The following is a 21840-nucleotide window of genomic DNA, read 5'->3' on the forward strand; positions in this document are numbered from 1 at the left end:
ACGCCCGTCATTATCTCAGTCGGAGCAGAACAGTAGGACGTTATAATACACAATGTTTCTGTGTAATACCATGTAGAGTATGCAGATACCTGCTTTGTACTAACATCTACCGGAGAGTCTACCATAGTTAATATCTCTTCAGTAATATTCAGAAAATAATTCCTTACCTTTTGTGGCTGCTGTTTGTAAAGTTTTAATCCATTTTGAACACTTCATCATGGTAACGATTACATCAAGTAACATGTGTTGTCTAGAAAGAGATCAAATTATTTTATTCTATAGATCATGTGATGTACGATAATCAGCAACAGATTACCCATGGTGCACGCATCAGACTCGCGCCATGGCCCCCATGGGTTAGATCATGTGATGTACGATAATATCAATGGCAGATTACCCATGGTGCAAGTGTCAGACCCGTGCCATTAGATTAAACTCAAGTCTTTTAGAGACATGAAAGCATTATTACATAAAACCTTAGTAGCGACTAACATGAAGGCATTATTATACTGTTTGAATGGCATTTAGTAATTGAGCACATTAAAAAATAAACACAAAGTTATATGGATAACAATTACTATATTTCTATTAAAGCTACGTTTCAACAATGATTCTCTTGTCGTTTTCAAGCACAAAACGACAAGAGAATCATTGTTGAAACGTAGCTTTAATAGAAATATAGTAATTGTTATCCATATAACTTTGTGTTTATTTTTTAAGGCATTATTACATTAAACTCAAGTCATTTAGAGACTAACATGAAGGTATTATTACATTAAACTCAAGTCATTAAGAGACTAACACGAATTCAAATTTTTATTGGAGAGGCCAGGTGCTCTACTGATCAACTATCATAAGCAGACCCTGTTTAAATTGTAATCATTTATAGTACCTGTAAGATATTTCTGGGAGTAAATCTGTTTGCTCGTCAAACTCGGTCGTATCTGGGTTCAGGTAGCGTATTTTATCCAATATTTGTAGATTATGAGACAAATCCCATGATTGGTCCATCAAAACGCACAAATCTGAAAAAACATAAAATAACAAATATATTTACAGAGAGATTTAACCTCCACTCCACACAAAATAGGTCATTTTGGGACTAACATACATGTATGGTTCAATTGTATCTCAATAATTTGCTTAGGTGTCTTTAGCAGTGGGTGGACCTGGAGAAAACCCATGAGTTTGGATAGACTCCCCTAATCCTTGTCACAGCCGCCCCCACTCCTTTTCGCATACAAGTAGGGAAATGAAACTAGGCCACTGGACTTGACAGACCTTCTTACCCAATGCGTATGCATTAACCCCTACAAAACTAATGTAAACCTCATTCATTTAAAATATTTGTGCTTAAGTTTTTTATAAAATATATAGCCTCAGAAATTCATGAGTTCAATCATACAACGACCCTAACCCTGTTATAGGGTTTAATACGTTAATACTTACTGGAATCATCATCAGGAACCAGTGATTTTAAAACTTGTAGATATTGAGTTGTAAGTTTAGTTTTAAAGATGGACTGTAAACATTTATTTACATACTGAGGTAGGCTGGATACAAATTCAGATAAATTCAAACCAAAACGTCCCTTCGTTCCCTTCACAGGTAGATCTTGTTGATTTACGAACGCCTGAAACCAGGATTGTGTGAACTGCCAATCGTTAAAATTAGTTTGTGATAGAAATAATACGAGAGCCGATAGTAATGAATGGGTCGCTTTATCAACATCATCACTGATGACCGTCTGCTCCTCCTCACCAGATCTGAAAATATAAAGAAAAAGAAACAATATACCAGATTGCTTGATAACGACCAGTGAAATCTTGTCAAAACGTTGTGTGTATATAATATAGTGAGTTTATTCCTAGAACTGCCTTGTGTTACATTATAATGCATGTACAAATCAAGAGAGAGAGAAAGAGAGAGAGAGAGAGAGAGAGAGAGAGAGAGAGAGAGGTCCACTGGACACAAACTGGGTCTAACATATGGTTCAATTTTATTTCAATAATTAGCTGTGCACAGGTCTTTACCAGTGAGAGGAAAACTTAAAAATTTTGTCTTTTATTTTTCTAAGATGAATGTTTTCTAGGAGTTTTTTTTTAACTTGTTACATGTAAAAACTTTTTATATTTTCTAAAAGAAAAATCCAAATTTTTTACATGTTTATTTTGCGATAACATATTTCTTTAAACATAAATATTGAACAAATTTACCTTTGAGAGATAGCTTTAATCTTTGTCAACAAATGAGAGATAACTCCAGCTGCCTGACATGTATTATAAAGAGTAACACTCTTATTTAACTCTGTGGTGCCTGGCCAGAATAAAGGTGAAAGGTCATCACCTTCATTAGCCAATAGAGTTCCATTGTCTAAATTAGATGCAGCTCTATCAATAACTTGTAATGCCATCTGAAAATAATCACATAATCAGAAATAGTTAAATGACAATCATTCATATTAATGAAGCAATGGGCCGAGAAATCCCTCCATGACCATTGCTGGATTGACTTCTGATACTTTAGCTTTCGAGGGAGTGTGTCTATTCTTCCCGTTCGATCAAACCTATCCCAAGTACAGCAACATGTCAGCCCTTCGTTTAATTTGGGGTCTTCCCAAAACTTTGGACAGTGATTGTTCGTCGCCAAGCAGTATTGTTTACATTGTAGCCGTTTTGATAGTCTCGTTTGTCAAGCTATTAGTTTTTCTGAAATATTCTGCTAGGCACTGGTTAATTGGGTATAATATATTTTGTAAGTCATGATGTAACATTATGTAAACATATTTGGAGCTCTGTTTAAACCCAAATGATATTGTTATGCAGTTAGGTATTGGTTGTTAAATCAGACTATTGACCAGTCATAATTTGGAACAGAAATTTGCTTTCATTACAGCAGTGTTTGATTGGGATTATGTCTAATCAAACGAAACACTGCCAAGAGCATGTCAATCGTTAGATACTCAGAAGGGGGATACAAGAGATAAATGAGGTTTAACATCCACTCAACATAAAGTAGGACATTGTGGGATTGACTTATTCATCTGCTTGTAGCAGTCTTTAGCATTTGGGGGGGGGGGGGGATGGATAAGACTCACAAGGTTATTCAGGTGAACTTACACCTTGTTGTGTACATGCTTGGAAATGAAATAAAATGGGGTTTAACGTCCTACTGTTCTCTGCTCCTACTGGGCTTATGAAGATAGGCCTGGGATTAGAACAACAACATTTGACTCAATGACATGATGACGAAAAGAACACCCATTAGACCACTTGGCCTACCGACCCTTCTGTTATCATTAAGACCTGACTCTTTACTCATTAAAATTATTGTCATCTGAAGTACTGGAATTATTTCTAAAAACGTTACAGTACCTTTTTAGAATTCGTATTCTTCAAACTTTGGACGTAAACATCAAGTCCTGCTTGTCTTAATGCGATATTTAATGGAACTCCACGATCTAACTGTTGTACAACAACCATTCCACATCTCAACATATCATTTACAGACGGTCTCTCAGCCAATGGTAAACACTGTTTCATTTCCTCTTGAACTCTCATTAACCAATCAGAGATAAGAGTATTATCCAATCCAATTCCAGATAACATGGATCTTGTGTCGAAACTACTGTATGGGCAATCATCAGTCTGAAAATTTAGTTAGAAATACAATAATTAATATGAATCGTCCTACTTTTTTTCTCCCACTTTGTCAATTTAGACGGATACAGAGGCTCCACAGAGAAGTGAAATGGGGTTTAATGTCCTACCCCTATACTCGGCTAATGAAGAAGGGCATACGCCATACAGTGTACTATGAGCGAAAATTTGCACGGGCAGCGACAATATAGCCTACTCTTATATCGAATTTCAACCGCCATGGGATCTTTAACGTGCATGCCAAAGTATACACGGGACCTCAGTTTTTCGTCCCATCTGAATGACTAGACAGTTGTCCTTGTGGCTCCACAGAGCTTTACAATAAATAGGAAAATATGAAATGAAATGGATTTCAACGTCCTACTTTTTTTTTTCACCGACTGGGCTAATAAAGACGTGGGTAAATTAATACGAGTTATTAGCCATTAGTATAAGGCTAATCAATTACAGTACGTTATCTGACTGATATATTGACACAACATTTTTATGATTTTATGAAGGGGATCACGGTGGCTAAGTGGGTAAGGCGCTGGCTCGCTAGTCTGGAGGTCGGGTGTTCGATCCCTGCATTGGCCGAGAAAGTTCATCCAGATTGTCCGGCGTGGTTCCCCCTTGTCAGTGATGCAGGACGGAGGGCCTGACAAGGACAGCTGTCTAGTCATTCGGATGAGACGAAAAACCGAGGTCCCGTGTACACATTGGCGTGCACATAAAAGATCCCTTGACAGTTGGAATTCGATATAAGAGTAGGCCGTAGTGCCGCTGTCCGGGCAAATTTACCCTCATAGCACACTGTATGGCTTATGCCCGTCTTCATTAGCCCAGTTCGGAGCAAAACAGTAGGACGTTAAACCCCATTTCATTTCATTTCATTTCATTTTGATTTTATGAAATTATGAAATGAAAGGATGTCTTTAACTGAAGAATAAAGCCTACCTCTCCTGGTATATAAATTTCTACGCCTCTGTTTCTCATCGCTCGTGATATTTCACCATGACGAGGATCCATCGCTAAAAATAATCTGTAAAAAAAACAAACAACCAATCAGAGAGAGAGAGAGGGTTTAACGTCCACTCAACACAAACTAGGTCATTTCGAGATGAACATATGGTTTAATTTTATTTCATTAATTCACTTGAGCGTAGTGGTCTTTAGCGGTGGGAGGAAACCAGGGGACCCAGAGAAAACCCACAATAATGGACCGGCGACCCTACTCCTTGTCACGTATAACCGGGGAATCGAAACCACGAAAGTTGACTCAATGACAGACTGTATGATACAGCACGCACGTGCAAAACATTCGGCCACCCAACCCCCTAGTACGAATGAGATTATGCATATCATAATAATGTATGTTTTAACTCCAAGCAAAGACTGACAAAGACAGAGAAATTGTCATTTCGGGACTAACATAATAATATGGTTCAATTTTATTTCAATAATTTGCTTGCGCGTAGGGGTCTTTAGCAGTGGGTGGAAACCGGAAGACCTGAAGAAATCCCACGAGGTTGGACAGGCGACCCTACTATAACTATAACAGAGACTGATATAGTAATTGTTGAGGTAGTGTAAGATGTAAAATATTTATTGTTGTGAAGTTTTTACCTGAATAGTCGTTCAGATGGGACGAAAAACCGAGGTCCCGTGTACACATTGGCGTGCACGTAAAAGATCCCTTGGCAGTTGGAATTCGATATAAGAGTAGGCCGTAGTGCCGCTGTCCGGGCAAAATTTCCCTCATAGCACACTGTATGGCGTATGCCCGTCTTCATTAGCCCAGGTTAGGAGCAGAACAGTAGGATGTTAAACTCCATTTCATTTCATTTCATTTAATTTTTTTACCTGAAATTCTGATGAGGTTTAATTGTTGGTATCTTGCCATCTATTACGCCACGTTCATTGATACTTAATACACCTCCTGGTTCTAATACAGCATTTAATCTATCTAATACTGATGGACTGAAATTATAAATAAATGGAAAGTGGTATCGGGTGTTCTAGACCGTGAGCATATACTGCATCATGCACAGCATGAATCAATCCTTGATCTTGCACTGTAACCCAGGTATCGTTTAATCTTGTGTATCTAGCACTAATTTCTTTCACATTCGTTTAATATCAAATCTTTGTTTAAAAATTTGTAAAAACTGTTTAAAATCACCATAAATCGTTTAATTTGTACTTCTGTCCTGTAGGTTGGACAGGCGACCATACTCCTTGTCACGTACAACCGGGGATTTGAAACCACGCCAGTTGACTCAATGACAGGCCGTATGATACAGCACGCACGTGCTAACCATTCGGTCATCTAACCCCGCTATTCGGTCATCCAACCCCCCTATTCAAACTTTTAACATCAACACAAAACAAACTAGGTCATTTCAGGGCAGACATATTGCATATCTTTATGTCACTCACTTGGTCAATGAAAAACCTCATTCATTAAAATATATGTGTTTAAGTTTTTTATAAAATATATGACCCCAGATAATGAGTTAGATCATACAACGACCCTAACCCTGTTATAGGGTTTAATATGTTAACACTTACTGGAATCATCTTCAGGAACCAGAGATTTTAATACTTGTAGATATTGAGTTGTAAGTTTACAACGGCCATACGCCATACAGTGTAATATGAGGTGAATTTTGCCCTGACAGTGGCACTACGGCTTACTCTTATATCGAATTCCAACTGTCACAGGATCTTTTACGTGCACACCAATAGGTACACGGGACCTCGGTTTTTCGTGCCATCTGAACGACTAGACAGTTGTCCTTGTAGGTGTTCTAGACTGAGCATATACTGCATCATGCACAGCATGTATCAATCCTTGATCTTGGATCACAGAAAGTCTATCCATAGAGAAATAGAATTGAGGTTTCACATTCACTTGACACAAACTAGGTCATATTGGGACTAACATATGGTTCAATTTTACTTCAATAATTTGTTTGCGCGTAGGGGTCTTTAGCAATGGGAGTAAACCGGAGGACCTGGAGAAAACCTGGGTCAAGCAAGGAATCGAAACCTCACCACTGATGATCCAACACGCACATGTTTACCGTTCGGCTACCCAATCCCTGCAAGCAAATTAACAGATTATACTATACATCCACCTGATAATTACATTGCCTTTTGTTATGTAATTTGTTGATTTTCTGATCGATTTGAAATTTAAATGGCCCAGAAATATCTGAATTAAACCAACTATTTTAGGTTTTACACAAGTCTGATCCATGAGTGGGGAAGCTTACATGTATATATCCAGAAAATAAAAATATCCTAATCAAACCAACAATTGTCAGTTTCACACAAGTGTGATTCATTTTTCAAACCATGTGTAATTTTTGGCAAACACAGAGTCTGGGGGTGTAGAGGAATTGACAGGAATTGACAGGACGGGACAGGACACAAATTAGTTGTCTAAATCACTTCCACATGCGTTCATTCTAAATTAAACATTCACTTATCCAGACAATATAATAAGATATAATTTGTGTAGTAGAATTATTTGGTCTACAGTCAAGAGGAGAGAGAGTCTAGTGAGCCAGCGTCTTACCCACTTAGCCTCCGTCACCCCCATTAAGTCACAATGGTTGTTATTTAATCTTGTTTATTTAGCACTAATTTCTTTTACATTCTTTCAATATCAAATCTTTGTTTAAAAAGTTTTAGAAACTAGTTGTCTGCTGGTCGAAATTAGAAACATTATTAGAATATGCTTCCCGGAAACCACAATCTTTTTCTGGCATTTAATATTTTTAATTAACATATATTTTATGTTAATTAGTATTATTGTATATAAATGCGTCTTTTTTCATCCGTTTCAGGAAGTGGAATTTAATACCTTGGTTAATATGATTTTAATAGATGGTATAAATGCTTCTTATATCACCTACTTCAGGGAAAGAGAGGGAGGGAGGGAAGGAGAGAGAGAGAGAGAGAGAGAGATTTAACCTCCACTGGATACAAAATAGGCCATATTGGGAACCTACGAGTTTGGACAGGTGCCCCTACTCCTTGTCACAGACGCCCCCTTGTCACATACAAGCGGGAAACAAGCGAAACTAGGCTACTTGACTCAATGACAGACCTTCTAATCCAACGTGTTTAACATCCACTCAGGGAAACTAGGGCATTTCAGGACTTACATATGGTTCAGTTTTATTTCAATAATTTGCTTGCGCGTAGGGGTCTTTAGCAGTGGGTGGAAACTGGATAACACAGAGATAACTTACAAGGTTTTGAAGGGGCTGGGAATCGAAACCACATCACTTGATTCGATGACAGATCTTATGATCTAAATCGCGCCTGTTCGACCATTCGCTAGCCTGGAGGTCGGGTGTTCGATCCCTGCATTGGCCGAGAAAGTTCATTCAGATTTTCCGACGTGGTTTCTCCTTGTCAGTGGTGCAGAACGGAGGGCCTGACAAGGACAGCTGTCTAGTCCTTCAGATGATACGAAAAACCAAGGTCCCGTGTATATATTGGAATGCACGTAAAAGATCCAGTGGCAGTTGGAATTCGATATAAGAGTAGGCGATAGTGTCACTGCTTGGGCAAAATTTCCCTCATAGCACACTGTATGGCGTATGCCCGTCTTCATTAGCCCAGTATAGGAGCAGAACAGTAGGACGTTTAACCCCATTTCATTTTATTTTCATTTCATTTGTTCGACCATTCACCCCCTCCCCCCTGTACTGTTACAAAACAATGACAATGATAAAAAAAAATATTTTTCAGTTTTTATTTTCCTTACCTACAGAAGTTGACGTTATCAATGAGCAGCCAATGGCCATGAGTTAAAGATTTAACGAGTAAACTATCCACCCATTCAAACGCTCCACCGCCTTGACCAGGTTCACAGTTTGATAACGTCTTGTTAATCTTCTCTATTCTACTGGATAACCTTTCTATATCATCTAAAATAACAGACAATTCACAAATGTTGAAAATAGAAAAGATCACAAATGAAGAGCCCCAGGGAAGAACGATCTAAGTCACTTTTTCAACGAACCCCAGTTAATGGCGCCATCTGATAGCAAATTGTATAAGCATTCTGAAATAGCTTCCCGGACAAATACGTCCATCGTACTTTTTATTTGACCTTAATTTGGCTGATAAGTGGAAGTCAGTTGTTGTACTGGTAATTATGATTCGTATCAAACACCATTTTGAAGTTGTAATTAAACCCACTCGTTCTGTTCGCGTCAAGCATTCTCGTCCAATAGTCTGTTTTGCCTTTTATGCGAAAAGACAAAAATGTGACTTAAATCATTCTTCCCCTGGACTCTTCAATTGTTTGAAGTACAAGTAAAACATTAAGTGACAAACGTTATTTAATCTTGTTTATTTTGCACTAATTTCTTTCACATTCATTCAATATCAAATCTTTGTTTACATTTTTTAGAAAATAGTTGTCTGCTGGTCGAAATTAGAAACATATTATTAGAACATGCTTCCCGGAAACCACAATCTTATTCTGGCATTTAATATTTTTAATTAACATATATTTTATGTTAATTAGTATTATTGTATATAAATGCGTCTTTTTTCATCCGTTTCAGGGGGTGGAATTTAATAACTTGGTTAATATCAAGTTAATAGACGGTATAAATGCTTCTTATATCACCTGCTTCAGAGAGAGAGAGAGAGAGAGAGAGAGAGAGAGAGAGAGAGAGATAACATGGTTCAATTTTATTTCGGAGAAAACCTATAAGGTTGTACAGAGAACCCTATTCCTTGTCATGTACAACCGGGAAATCGAAACCAAGCCAGTTGACTCAATGACAGACCTTATGATACAGTGCGCACGTGCTAACCATCCAACACCCCACCGATTTCAGGGAGTGGGTTAATAATATGAAACTAACATATGGTAAATACGGGGGAAACACTTCGTCAAAACTTGATGAACTGTCTCGACCGTGGTGGCTCAGTGAGTAAGACATTGTCCTATGTTCGATCCCGCTGTTGGCCGAAAAATTTCCATCAGGATTTTCCAGTGTGTCAGTGGTGCAGGACACAGGGCCATGCAAGGAACAACGTATAGTTTTTTGGATGGGACAAAAAAAAAAACAAAAAAAACTAGGTCCTGTGTACACATTGGCTTGCATGCAAAAGAACCCTAGGCAGTTTAAATTCATATCACACTGTATGGTGTATGCCCGTCTTCCTTAGCCCAGTTGGTGCAGAAAAGTAGGACGTTAACCTCCATCTCAATTTTCCATTCCCTTTCTGTTGTATGAATTTACTGAAACTTACCTTTAAAAGAAACATCAATGGACGAAGAAATTCTCTCTAAAACAAACTGTAGACTTCTGACACGTTTTAATAATATTCTATATTCCTCTAAACTTGACGACTCATCACCTTAAAGATAAAAAAAAAACTGTTGACTTCTGAAACGTTTCAATAACACTTTATGAGAGAGAGAGAGAGAGAGAGAGAGAGAGAGAGATTTATGAGAGAGAGAGAGAGAGAGAGAGAGAGAGAGAGAGATAAATGGGGTTTAAGGTCCACTCGACACAAACTAGGTCATTTCGGAACTAACATATGGTTTAATTTTATTTCAAAAATTTGCTTGCGCGTAGGGGTCTTCAGCAGTGGGAGGAAACCAGTGGACCCAGAGAAAACCCACGAGGTTGGACAGGCGACCCTACTCCTTGTCACGTACAACCAGGGATTCAAATAACACTTTATCTTCCTCTAAACTAGATGACTCATCACCTAAAAATGTAAACAATATCTAAATTATCATTATGTATTTATACAGCGTCACTTTCACAATATTGTGTTCTAGTAATCGAAACTTTGTTTATTATTCTGACTTTAGTAGTGATGATCGAAGCTAGCCTAAAATTCAAAAGCTAATATCTCGGTTTAGAGTGGAGTAATTTGACTGCTAAAGACTTCTAGAGGCATGTGATTAACTGACTCTCTCTCTCTCACTGCGCCATTATTTAAATGATGTCTAATTCTACCAACTAAATGGTAGCCAGCACAGTTCATAGTTTAATGTTATCTGTTAGAATAATGTGGTTTATAACGACTATTACAAGCATGTATTCAACCCACCTCATTGATCAACAGTTTGGCCATTACTAAAACGATTTCTACCAAATCTACATCCAACTAAATGTGATAGGGTAAAGATCTTAGCTTAGGGCCATCAAACGTGTTGAACTGCTGGTTATATGTAGTATATAATGACTATTACATGTACATGCATGTATAACCCATCGCAACCTAACATTCCCTATTTTCTCTTAAACTTCTTTAACCCGCATGTACCTAACATAAAAAAAAAATTGAGTGTAATTAATGAAACAACTTCTTTCAACCCGCGTGTACCTAAGATAAAAACTTCACATTTAATTAAACGAAACAAGTTCTGAGTTGAACTCGAGAGAAATCATTGACACTTAAATCAATACGATAATTTGTGATGTTGAGTTTTTATTTGCGTAAGAGTTGTCGATGTCAGTAACCGTGTGATTTGAATAGTAATTCTTGTCTCAAGATGTTCAATCGTCATACCGTTTAACTAATCAACCCGTTACATAAGAATCTATTTTTTTTTTTTTATTTTCCCCGCGACAGTTCCTTCAACTCCCTTCCCATACAAGTTATATTTATAGCATGGCTTTCATGAGTTAACAGGTTTAACCAGAGGCTGCAGGACGAGGCGTTTTACCTGTTAACGAATGAAACGTGCTATAAATGACTTGTAACATTGACACCTGCCCAACATGCTTGTTGTTAAAGCACAGAAAACCCACCCCACTTCTCTATATGATTTCTACTAAAACTAGTGTAAATCAGCAAAATAGTGCAATAACATTGAACATGTCTAGTTATTGCATGGTTAAGCTCCACCCAATCTACTAGAGGGAAAATAATCTGCTTATTCAACGAAAAGAACAAAGGAAGATTACCCATCCATGTTACAAGTCTAGTTACTTATTGCACGGTTAAGCTCCACCCAATCTACTAGAGGGAAAACAATCTGCTTATTCAATGAAAAGAACAAAGGAAGATTTCACGTCCATGTTACAAGATCAATTAAAAAATGTCTGTTACTCAGTTGTGTGCAAGGAATGTGGCAAAGGGTGCCTCGAGCATCCATTTCAATGGGGGCAAAATGTGTTTATTTTCATTACCAGCTGCATCATTCAACTCTTTCAAGATCGATTTTAAATGTCGTAAGGGAAGGGGCAGAAGGTGCTGCGCATCCATATCGGTGGGCATCCAATCAGAGAGGACAGCAATTTTTTTTAAAATTTGAAATTACAATGTACTACTGTTAACTTTGTTTTAATAGCTGCCCTACTAAAGATACATTATGGGAGATTAGATAAAGAGCTGACTGTTCTCGCTATAATAGTTAAAATATAGATAACGTAAATAGAAAATGCTGAAAATTTCTGTCGAATTGATTCACTCTGAACCGAGATATTAGCATTTGAATTTATGGCTAGACCCGATCATCATTACTAAAGTCGGTACGATAAAAAAACAAAATCTTGATTATCCATCTTTACATTTAATTTTATTTTTAAAAAAACGTATTCCAATCCGCTAAATATCACAGGCTAGCAATGGCATCTAGAGTTGATTATGGTCTGGATAATTAATAATTTTGATAACATTTCAGGCCCAAAGAAAGACCTGTAATAGGCAGATTTAGCTCTTGCATAATGTATGTTTAATTTCATCTATTTTTTTTACATACTAAAAGGTCTTCCTTTCTGCTATTTCTCAGTTCTAGGCCAAACACTCAAGTCTTATACAGTCAATGAGGAGGACTCCGGACCCAGGACCCTGGCATCGTAAAACAACCCTTGACAGTCGGAATTCAAAATAGGAGTAGGCTGTAACACTGCTGTCCAGGCAATTAGTTTTACCTCCTACAACAATCCATGGCATGTACCTATCTTTATTAGCTGGTCTGGGGCCGAAATATCAGGATGTTAATCTCTGTTTTATTCCCCTGTTATCTAATATACCACAGTTGCACCATTCGCCTGTTAATCATCTAATATACCACAGTTGCATCATTTCCCTGTTAGTTACCTAATATACCACAGTTGCACCATTTCCCCTGTTAGTTATCTAATATACCACAGTTGCACCATTCCCCTGTTAGTTATCTAATATATCACAGTTGCACCATTTCCCTGTTAGTTATCCAATATACCACAGTTTCACCATTCCCCTGTTAGTTATCTAATATACCACAGTTGCACCATTCCCGCGTTAGTTATCTAATATACCATGATTGCACCATTTCCCCGTTAGTTATATAATATACCACAGTTGTACCATTTCCCTGTTAGTTATCTAATATACCACAGATGCACCATTTCCAGGTTAGTTATCTAATATACCACAGTTGCACCATTCCCCTGTTAGTTATCTAATATACCACAGTTGCACCATTCCCCTGTTAGTTATATAATACACCATGATTGCACTATTTCCCGTGTTAGTAATCTAAAATATATCACAGTTGCACCATTGTTCAACTATAAAAACTTCATCAAAAACTTTATCGGAAAAATATTAAAAAGATAAAATACAACCCCAGGCTAAGTCTACTCAATAATTTATAAATGAGTTTTCTTCCGATTGGCAGATCATGAAGATAAAATTATAAATCTAATTTTATAAGATAAAGTCCGTGTAGCTGCCAGCATTAGTCTATTGTAGTAAATAAAAAACAAACTTTACGACATGGAATAAACGTGATAAACCCTAATCGCAACAACTCACAAACCATCTAATCATTAAGGCCTCACAAATTGGAAGTTTTGTTTGCTTGGGTTCAACACTTATTTAAATTGTGCTTCCTGTTTCTTTGTGATTGAAAGATTATTGAAAAATAAAAGTTACTTGGTCGCTTAATTAACTTAGAAGCTTTTCTTTTAGTTTCAAGTTTTAAAGTTTTGAAATATGGAACAAAATATTGTTTATCAAAACTAAAAATTAAACTGTTTTGGCCTAAATGTAAACATCTTTTTTTCCCAATGATCAATCCAGGATGCAAAGTTAGCTAGTTGCCATCAATGCTGTACAAATACCACAAAAATAAAAACCTAAAATTTCTCATCAATTTGAGATTCATAATTCTAATCAATACAGACATAAAACCTAAAATTAAATTACAGCCAATTTACTCATGGAAATAATATTTATAAATGTCTGCTTAATGGACGGAGTGTGGTATTTTAAAGAGATAACCATTTGCATTTAACAAATAGTTAATTCACCTCAAAATTATTTTTTGTCCAAACGACGAGGAAATTAAGAGTACTGATGTTCCTTTAACTATACATGTACATTACGTAAGATTTAGATAAAGAGCTAGCCATTCTTGCTATAATAGTTCGACAATAGACAATGTAAAATGAATAATTTGAAAATTTCGTTCCAACTACTCTATGGCGAGTGAAGATATTAGCCTTTGAAGGTTTGACAAGACGTGTGCAATAATTGCAACCACCATACTGGTTGTTCGAAACTAAGGTTTCCTTCCACTGCTAAAGACCCCTACTCGCTAGAGAATTATTGAGATAAAATTGAATCATACCTTAGTCCCGAAATGACCTAATTTTTGTCGAGTGGATGTTAAACCCTCATTTCTCTCTCTCTCCCTCCCTCTCCCATTCTCCCTCTCTCTCATTCTCCCATTCTCATTCTCCCACTCTCATTCTCCCTCTCTCATTCTCCCTCTCTCATTCTCCCTCTCCCATTCTCCCTCTCCCATTCTCCCTCTCCCATTCTCTCTCTATCTCTCTCTCTATCTCTCTCTCATTCTCTCTCTCTCTCTCTCTCTCTCTCTCTCATTCTCTCTCTCTCTCTCATTCTCTCTCTCTCTCATTCTCTCTCTCTCTCTCATTCTCTCTCTCTCTCTCATTCTCTCTCTCATTCTCTCTCTCACATAGATACCATACCTAATACACAACACCTATCAACACTTGGTTCAGAAAGGTGAAATCAATAAATATGATTGATTCAAGGATTATAGATTTGCAGGTTCAATATAATATGCCTACATGTGGAAATCATTAATACATTCTAGAAAGTGATTCTGTCATTGATTTGAAGAAATTTACGCGATAATAGAAAACGACAGCCTACTTCATCAAACCTTTTATTTTTTTCTGATATGACATTTTTACTTTAGAACTGACGGCTTCACTAAGAGAGCGTTTTTTTAAAATAGATTTCTAACTATTAATATTTCCAGTAAATTATCAGATATAGTTTCACGTGATAAACTTCATTTAATACAAGGTGTAAATCAATAGTCATTTACTACACTGGGGCTTATATCATTGTTGTTGGGGTAGACGAATAATAGTACCCCATATATATTATATTGTTGTTGGGGTACATGAATAATACCAACATTATATAGCTAGGTACCCCATATATATTATATTGTTGTTGGGGTACATAAATAATACCCACATTATAGCCCTACCGGTATATATTATATTGTACGAGCTTCACGATAATGCTGTTATTGGGGGCTCCACTGATATAACTTGTGTTATAGTGAGTCCCCTGCATATTGTACTGGATGGCTGTTGATGGGGTCCAATGATATATCGAATTCCCTATATATATTATATTGCAGTACTTCACTATTCGGTTTGATGGCTGAATGGTTAGTGTGTGTGCGCTGTGTCATAAGGTCTGTCATTGAGTCAATTGGCATTGTTTCGATTCCCTGGTTGTATGTGACAAGGAGTAAGGTCGCCTGTCCAACCTCGTGGGTTTTGTCCGGGTCTTCCTGTTTCCTCCCACTGCTAAAGACCCCTACGCACAAGCGAATTATTGAAATAAAAATTGAACCATATGTTAGTCCCAAAATGACCTAGTTTGTGTCGAGTGGAGGGTCTCTCTCCACTGTCCACTGTAACCTGGCCATGTTCACTGTGTCTTCTACTGAATGAATTACCTGAGGTCTGAACGTACCTGCTGTATCTGTAAGCAAGCCTGTAAATACAGCACCTGTGACAGACATTGTCCAGCATGAGTTTAGGTTTTGTCAGGTACAATCTCTCTGGTGCCTGTCACTTTGTCTGGAACTGATTTGTCTTTTTTCCATGTTTTTATTAACACAACGTTCAAAATGTCGGCCTAGCCTGTTCCCCAATCCTATTCTTATTGAATAAAATATAGTTTAAAAAAAAAAAAAAAAAAAAGTCAGCTACAGCTTGATGCGTGCATGGCATTTTGTCAGGTATAACTGAAACCATTGTTTCCAGGTCTGTATGTAAGGAATACGACCTCCAGTGGTCACAGGAAATTATGTCTGGACGTCCGACAGCCATTTTATTATTATATAAATTATTACCTGTAAGTTTGATGGAAGTGTAGTGGGACCACAGCTGATGCAGGTTTTGTATAGAGCTGGTGTTTACTGATTGGTTATTGGTTAGGGTTGACTTCTGACATCTCGACAACAGAAATTCGACATCAACAGAAATCTCTTCTAGATGACGACACACATCGGCCTACAAAAATGACAAAAACACACTGTTAGAAAATGTCAATAACCTGTGACAAATCAACAGAACACAATTTTAATGGGAAACAATTGCTGTTTTTTTATTCTGAAAGCACGACATTTCGACAAGTATCCTCTTACCGTTATCAAGCACAACGATAATAGGATACTTGTTGAAACCTTGTGCTTTTAGAATAAAAACCAGTGATTGTTTCCTACAGAATTGTGTTCTGTTAATGTGTTTCCCAATCGCTAAATGCCACTTAAAGATTATAACCTGTGACAAATATATGACTGCTCTTTAGCCTAGTGAAATATTAGTTAACCCAAGGCTCCTCTAGGGCTTTTACCTTTTTCATAGATTGCACTAAGGATCAGAAATCATATCTTCAGAACAATGTTCGGCAATGATTGAAATTACAGAAACGTAAGCAATTTGAAGGTCAAATGGATAGTAACTACAACCTCCTTTTCAAATTGGTGAAGGGCAATAACTCCAACAGTAATCATGAAAATTAAATTTTTTAAATCAATAAATAAGAAAGTAAAATTTCAAAAAGTTAATCGTGAGTTGTTTTAACAATCGGGGAGTTGGATGGCCAAATGGTTAGCTCCTTGCGCGTTGTATCATAAAGTCTGTCATTGAGTCAACTGGTGTGGTTTCGATTCCCCGGTTGTATATTACAAGGAGTAGGGTCGTCTGTCCAACCTCGTGGGTTTTCTCCGGGTCCTCCAGTTTATTCCTACTGCTAAAGACGCCTCCGTGCAAGCAAATTATTCAAATAAAATTGAACCATGTGTTAGTCCTGAAATGACCTAGTTTGTGTTGAGTGGACATTAAACCCCATTTCTCTCTGTCTGTTTTAACAATCAGGGCATCTTTCTAAAAAGCAAGTTAGAAACTGATAAATTTTTTTAAATATCATTTTTAGAAAGCTGCTGCTCCTTGTATTCTAAAAGAATTCATTGTTTTAACTGAACGAACCTCAACTCTTGGGGCTAAACTGTTGAATGATTTATAAAGATAAAATTATTTATAGATAATAAAAACGTCAATAAAAACAATTACATTTCAGCCTTTCAACAAACTATCCGACTCGATTCAACCAACAACCATCAATCTTTTATTACATAATAATTAATCTTCCACGAGTCGTTTAATTCTCAAACAGAGTTTTTACTCTCGAAGATCATAAAACAAATTTATTCTGGCAGACGAATGGATAAATTAGAAATTATGGACCTTCCTCCGTCAGCCAGTGTAATCTAGTGTTGGATTAATCTATGGAAAATTTATACAATTGTTTGAATGTTTACGTAATATCAGAGCGAAAGACTATTCACCGGCACCTTCCACCCCCATCTCATCAACTATATATTAAGATTCAAATGAAAGTCTGTGTATGGTTGTCATAACGATTCTATCAGTAGATACAGAATAGAATGGGATGTGATTTATATACTATTAGTATCTTAGCAACATAATACAAAAGATCTTCACTACATTATCTTTTCAATAATTCGCTTGCAGGGGTCTTTAGCAGTGGGAGGAAACCGGAGGACCCAGAGAAAACCCATGAGGTTAGACAGGCGACCCTACTTCTCGTCACGTACAACCGGTGAATCGAAACCATTCCAGTTGTAGGGTGACCCACCATAAATAAATATCTCCATATATCTCGACAATTACGCCACAATATTTATATATATGCCAAGCCTCAAATCAGTTTCACACAATTATAGTCACTAAATAAACGATCATGTTGTACTTAATAAGCTATGACCATTAATCATGTATAAATAATAGACTGAAAACTGGTTCCAAGAGTCGTCCATAACATCCAGACACTTTTGAGTAAAAGATAGGTTACGTGCCCTTGTTTTGAAATTAGTCTCGCTTAACCAGTCTATCGACCATTCTACATCTGATTGACAGGTCGGTATAATCAAGACTACTTTTTTACGAAACGTAACAGAAAGCTAGAACAAGAAATTGAATTTAGAAATAAGCACGTTAGGTAGCTCAACAATCGTTTTAAGAAGCTTGTAAAAGTAAAATGAAACTACTGCTAGTATCATGTTCCTGCCTAACCCGAGTGATTCAGAGATATTATTTGTACTAAACCAAAAGATGCCGCTCTTAACGGTACAGTTAATGATAAAGCGATTTAAAAAATGAAACAAACGTAATTTCTAAATCTGCTGTAATAACCAAGAAGCTTAATTTAACTGCTATTCAAAATCGTCAACAATAAATTTTTTACGGCTGTAATAGTTGATAGATTTGTAGAGAATTGCACGTGCCATGGCTATTTATAGTATCATACTGTCAGAAAGTTGGTCTCGGCACGGCAAATGTGCACGCTTCAGTGGTAGTCTCGAACTATCAGCGGTGGACTGTATTTCTGTGAGTACATGGGTCACCCTACCAGTTGACTCAATGACAGACCTTATGATACAGAGCGCACGTGCTAAGCTAACCATTCGGCCATCCAACCCCCTTGTATCGACAGTGAGCTATTTCAATGACAATATATCAATGTACAAGCTGTTATTTTTATCTCTCAATAACAGGAACAACAAGCTTTTAATCTTCTTCAATTCACACGGCTTACAAAACCAGAAAACAAACTTTTTACACACGACTTGCAAACAAAAACATTTGCATAAAGTAATCTTGTTTTTTTGTATCTTTCAGAATTCAGCACCTGATCTTTTCAGCAGAAGATCAACGTTAAAGCTGTAATAACGGGACAAATTCTAACCTTCATTAGCAGAAGATTTAGTCAAGTTCTCAAACAGATGTGACCCGTGTCAAATATTTACATGATTGGAGTTTTATCGGCACCCGACACCTGCTCTTGCGGGTTTCTTAATCTCGATATTAAAGTGATGGTTTCATAAATGTCGAAACTGGGAGAAAACAAATTCTGATTCACGGATTTTGAAATCAATAATCATACGAAGAAATGAACAAGATCTGAAAATTTGTGATTTAGCTAAAATAAGGTTTCATCAATGTTGAAAAGAGGGGAAAAAAGATTCTGATTCAGGGATTTTGAAATCATTATCCAACCAAAAATATCAGACAAATGAACAAGATCTGTAAAGCAATGGTAATAAATTGAATTTATTTTTTCAATTTTTGATTTTACTAAAATGAGGTTTAATAAATATTAAAACTGGGAATAAAACAAATTCTGATTCACGGATTTTTAAATCATTGATCTACCAAAAAAACAACAACAAATGAACAAGAATTAAAAAGGAATGGATATAATATTGTTTTTAACTAAAATGAGGTTTCATAATTATTGAAATTTTAGGGAAAAAAAAATTCTGATTCACAGACTTTGAAAATCAATATTGTACCAAAGAATTACCCAACCAATGAACATGATCTAAAAAGGGATGATAATCAAAATGGTGATTTTTGTTTAATTTGTGATTTAACCAAAGTGAAATAAGTGAATTTGAAAGTTCTGAATCTCATTTCAAAGTGCAGATATTTTAATCTTCATCTTATGATTGAATCAAATTGTATCTTAGTCCCGTGCGAAAGCTGATACAAATTTGATATCAGTATGGGAGATGGCTTTAATTTTCAGGGTTTAAAAATGTCAACCTTGCCATAAACAGAAGGGACTTTTTTTTTTTTTTTTACAATTTAAAAATATTCAAAGAAGTATCCCCTTTAATTCTACTGGTGTCCGTGGAGTTTATATAAAGCAATGACTCAACATGTCTTCTGACTATACACCATGTGAAATGGACGACGATCCCTACACCAAAATCCTCTCGTTAAATCTCACGGAAAAAAAATATGAATCACACGAAGACAAAACAGAGGGGACTATCTTATTCATGGTGGCCATTATTGGTGGATTCGGGAATTTGTGTACCGTTGGTGCGATCATGTCCGTGAAAAAGTTCAGGAAAACATCATCAGCTTTTTTGTGTCATCACTGTTTCTTGGATTTTCTTAAAGCTCTGTATTGCATTCCGTTCGGATACAGTCTGTTGATGGACGCGCGGATACCAGCGTGTCATGTGGTAGGAGCTTCGTATATATTTTTAATGACAGTGTCCGCGTATAATTTATTAGCAGTGTTGATGAACGAAGAATATCACATCATGGATAAATCAAATAAAATCAAGGGAAATTACTGCTGTGTTTTATTTGGAATTTTTATGATTTGGTTTACGACAATACTTCTACATCTTGGAGTCGCCTTTATACCCGGAAGTACAGAGTTTAATCACGCCATCGGAAATTGTATATTTTGTTACGGAGTGCCAAGTAATTATGTTATTCATGTGCTCTGGGTGCTTTTGGTCACTGCAGCAGTTTTCTTGTCTTTAATGACTTTTACAACCTTTTATCGTAAATTAAGATGTGAGTCAAAGGTTCAACAATGGAAGTTGATTCATAAATCAATGTCTCGGGAAATGAATGATGATTCGGAAGAGGAGGAACTCCATTTTGAATTTGACGATGTGTCGGGAACGAAGGCTATTCAACATGCTCGGATCTATTTACGGCGGATAACGATCATGGTTTTAATGGTCGGATCATTTGTGATTTTCTGGTATCCATTATTTATTTTTACATTAGTCGACATCCATTACAAACAACCTCCACGAATCTATCGATATCTAACTGTTCTCGCCTGGTCGCAACCAATCACAACACCTCTATTCTGTGGCATCATTTATTACGATGTTCTAAATCGGCAAACATTAGTTCGTGAAGTGTACAGTAACGCCATTCCTCTCAAACCTTCGCGGTCCAAAGAAACGATACGTAACAAAATACAGAAGAAGTATAAGGCATACGAAACCGGATTTATCAACGAACATTACCAGAGCCAAAGGACAGAAACTTTAACGAACTGTTTATCAGAAATTAACGATGCTAGCGGTTGTGATTGTGAAACTTTAGTAACTTATGATAATTCCCTTCGACGTCCAGGGAAACATCAGACTTTAATACTATAATATATATCCTTCAATGATAACTTTCTTAAATTGTTAAACAATGTTTTAAAATATCAAAGATGCATTATGTAAGATTTAGATAAAGAGCTGGCTGTCTTGCTATAATAGCTCAAAAATAGATCATGTAAAATAAAAATATTGAAAATTTCATTCAAATTACTTCATTCTGAGCCATGTTATCACTGTTTGTTGTTTTGACAAGATGTGAGCATTGTGGTAACCAGGGCACTGGTATATTCGAGACACATCCTCACTTTCCCATTTTTAAATTAAATTTTTAAATGGCGAACCGTTCTAATCTAGTTAAAATCTTGAGTATCCGATGCCATCGGACCTTCAATAGGCATATTTAGCTCTTAAATAATGTATGTTTAAATTAACAATACAGATAATTAAATTGTTGAAACAATGTTTTTGTATAATGCTGAATAATCTCATTCTTTATATTTGAATTATTTATGAAATGTTGGTAAAATTGAGGTGATATTTGTACAGTGACATAAATAAATAGACAACAGAAAATAGATTAAATGAAATGAAATGGGGTTTAATGTCCTACTCCTATACAAGGCTAATGAAGACGGGCATACGCCATACAGTGTGCTATGAGGGACATTTTGCTCAGGTAGCAGCACTATAGCCTACTCTTATATCGAATTC

General features: G+C 36.5%; 1 protein-coding gene across 1 annotated transcript; it reads left to right on the forward strand.

Annotated features, from left to right (window-relative positions):
• Positions 1 to 20006: 20006 nt before the first annotated feature.
• Positions 20007 to 21487, forward strand: LOC126812239 (uncharacterized). Its single transcript, XM_050538527.1, has one exon. The coding sequence runs from the start codon at positions 20047 to 20049 to the stop codon at positions 21178 to 21180; it is 1134 nt and encodes a 377-aa protein (XP_050394484.1). The 5' UTR covers positions 20007 to 20046; the 3' UTR covers positions 21181 to 21487.
• Positions 21488 to 21840: the final 353 nt, after the last annotated feature.

Source organism: Patella vulgata, chromosome 2 (genome assembly GCF_932274485.2).
Source record: "Patella vulgata chromosome 2, xgPatVulg1.2, whole genome shotgun sequence".
In the NCBI taxonomy this organism is placed as follows: Eukaryota; Metazoa; Mollusca; class Gastropoda; family Patellidae; genus Patella; species Patella vulgata.

Bases quoted from the DNA above. Each gene is read 5' to 3' on its own strand.
- LOC126812239 (XM_050538527.1), top strand. From the start codon at position 20,047: ATGGTGGCCATTATTGGTGGATTCGGGAATTTGTGTACCGTTGGTGCG.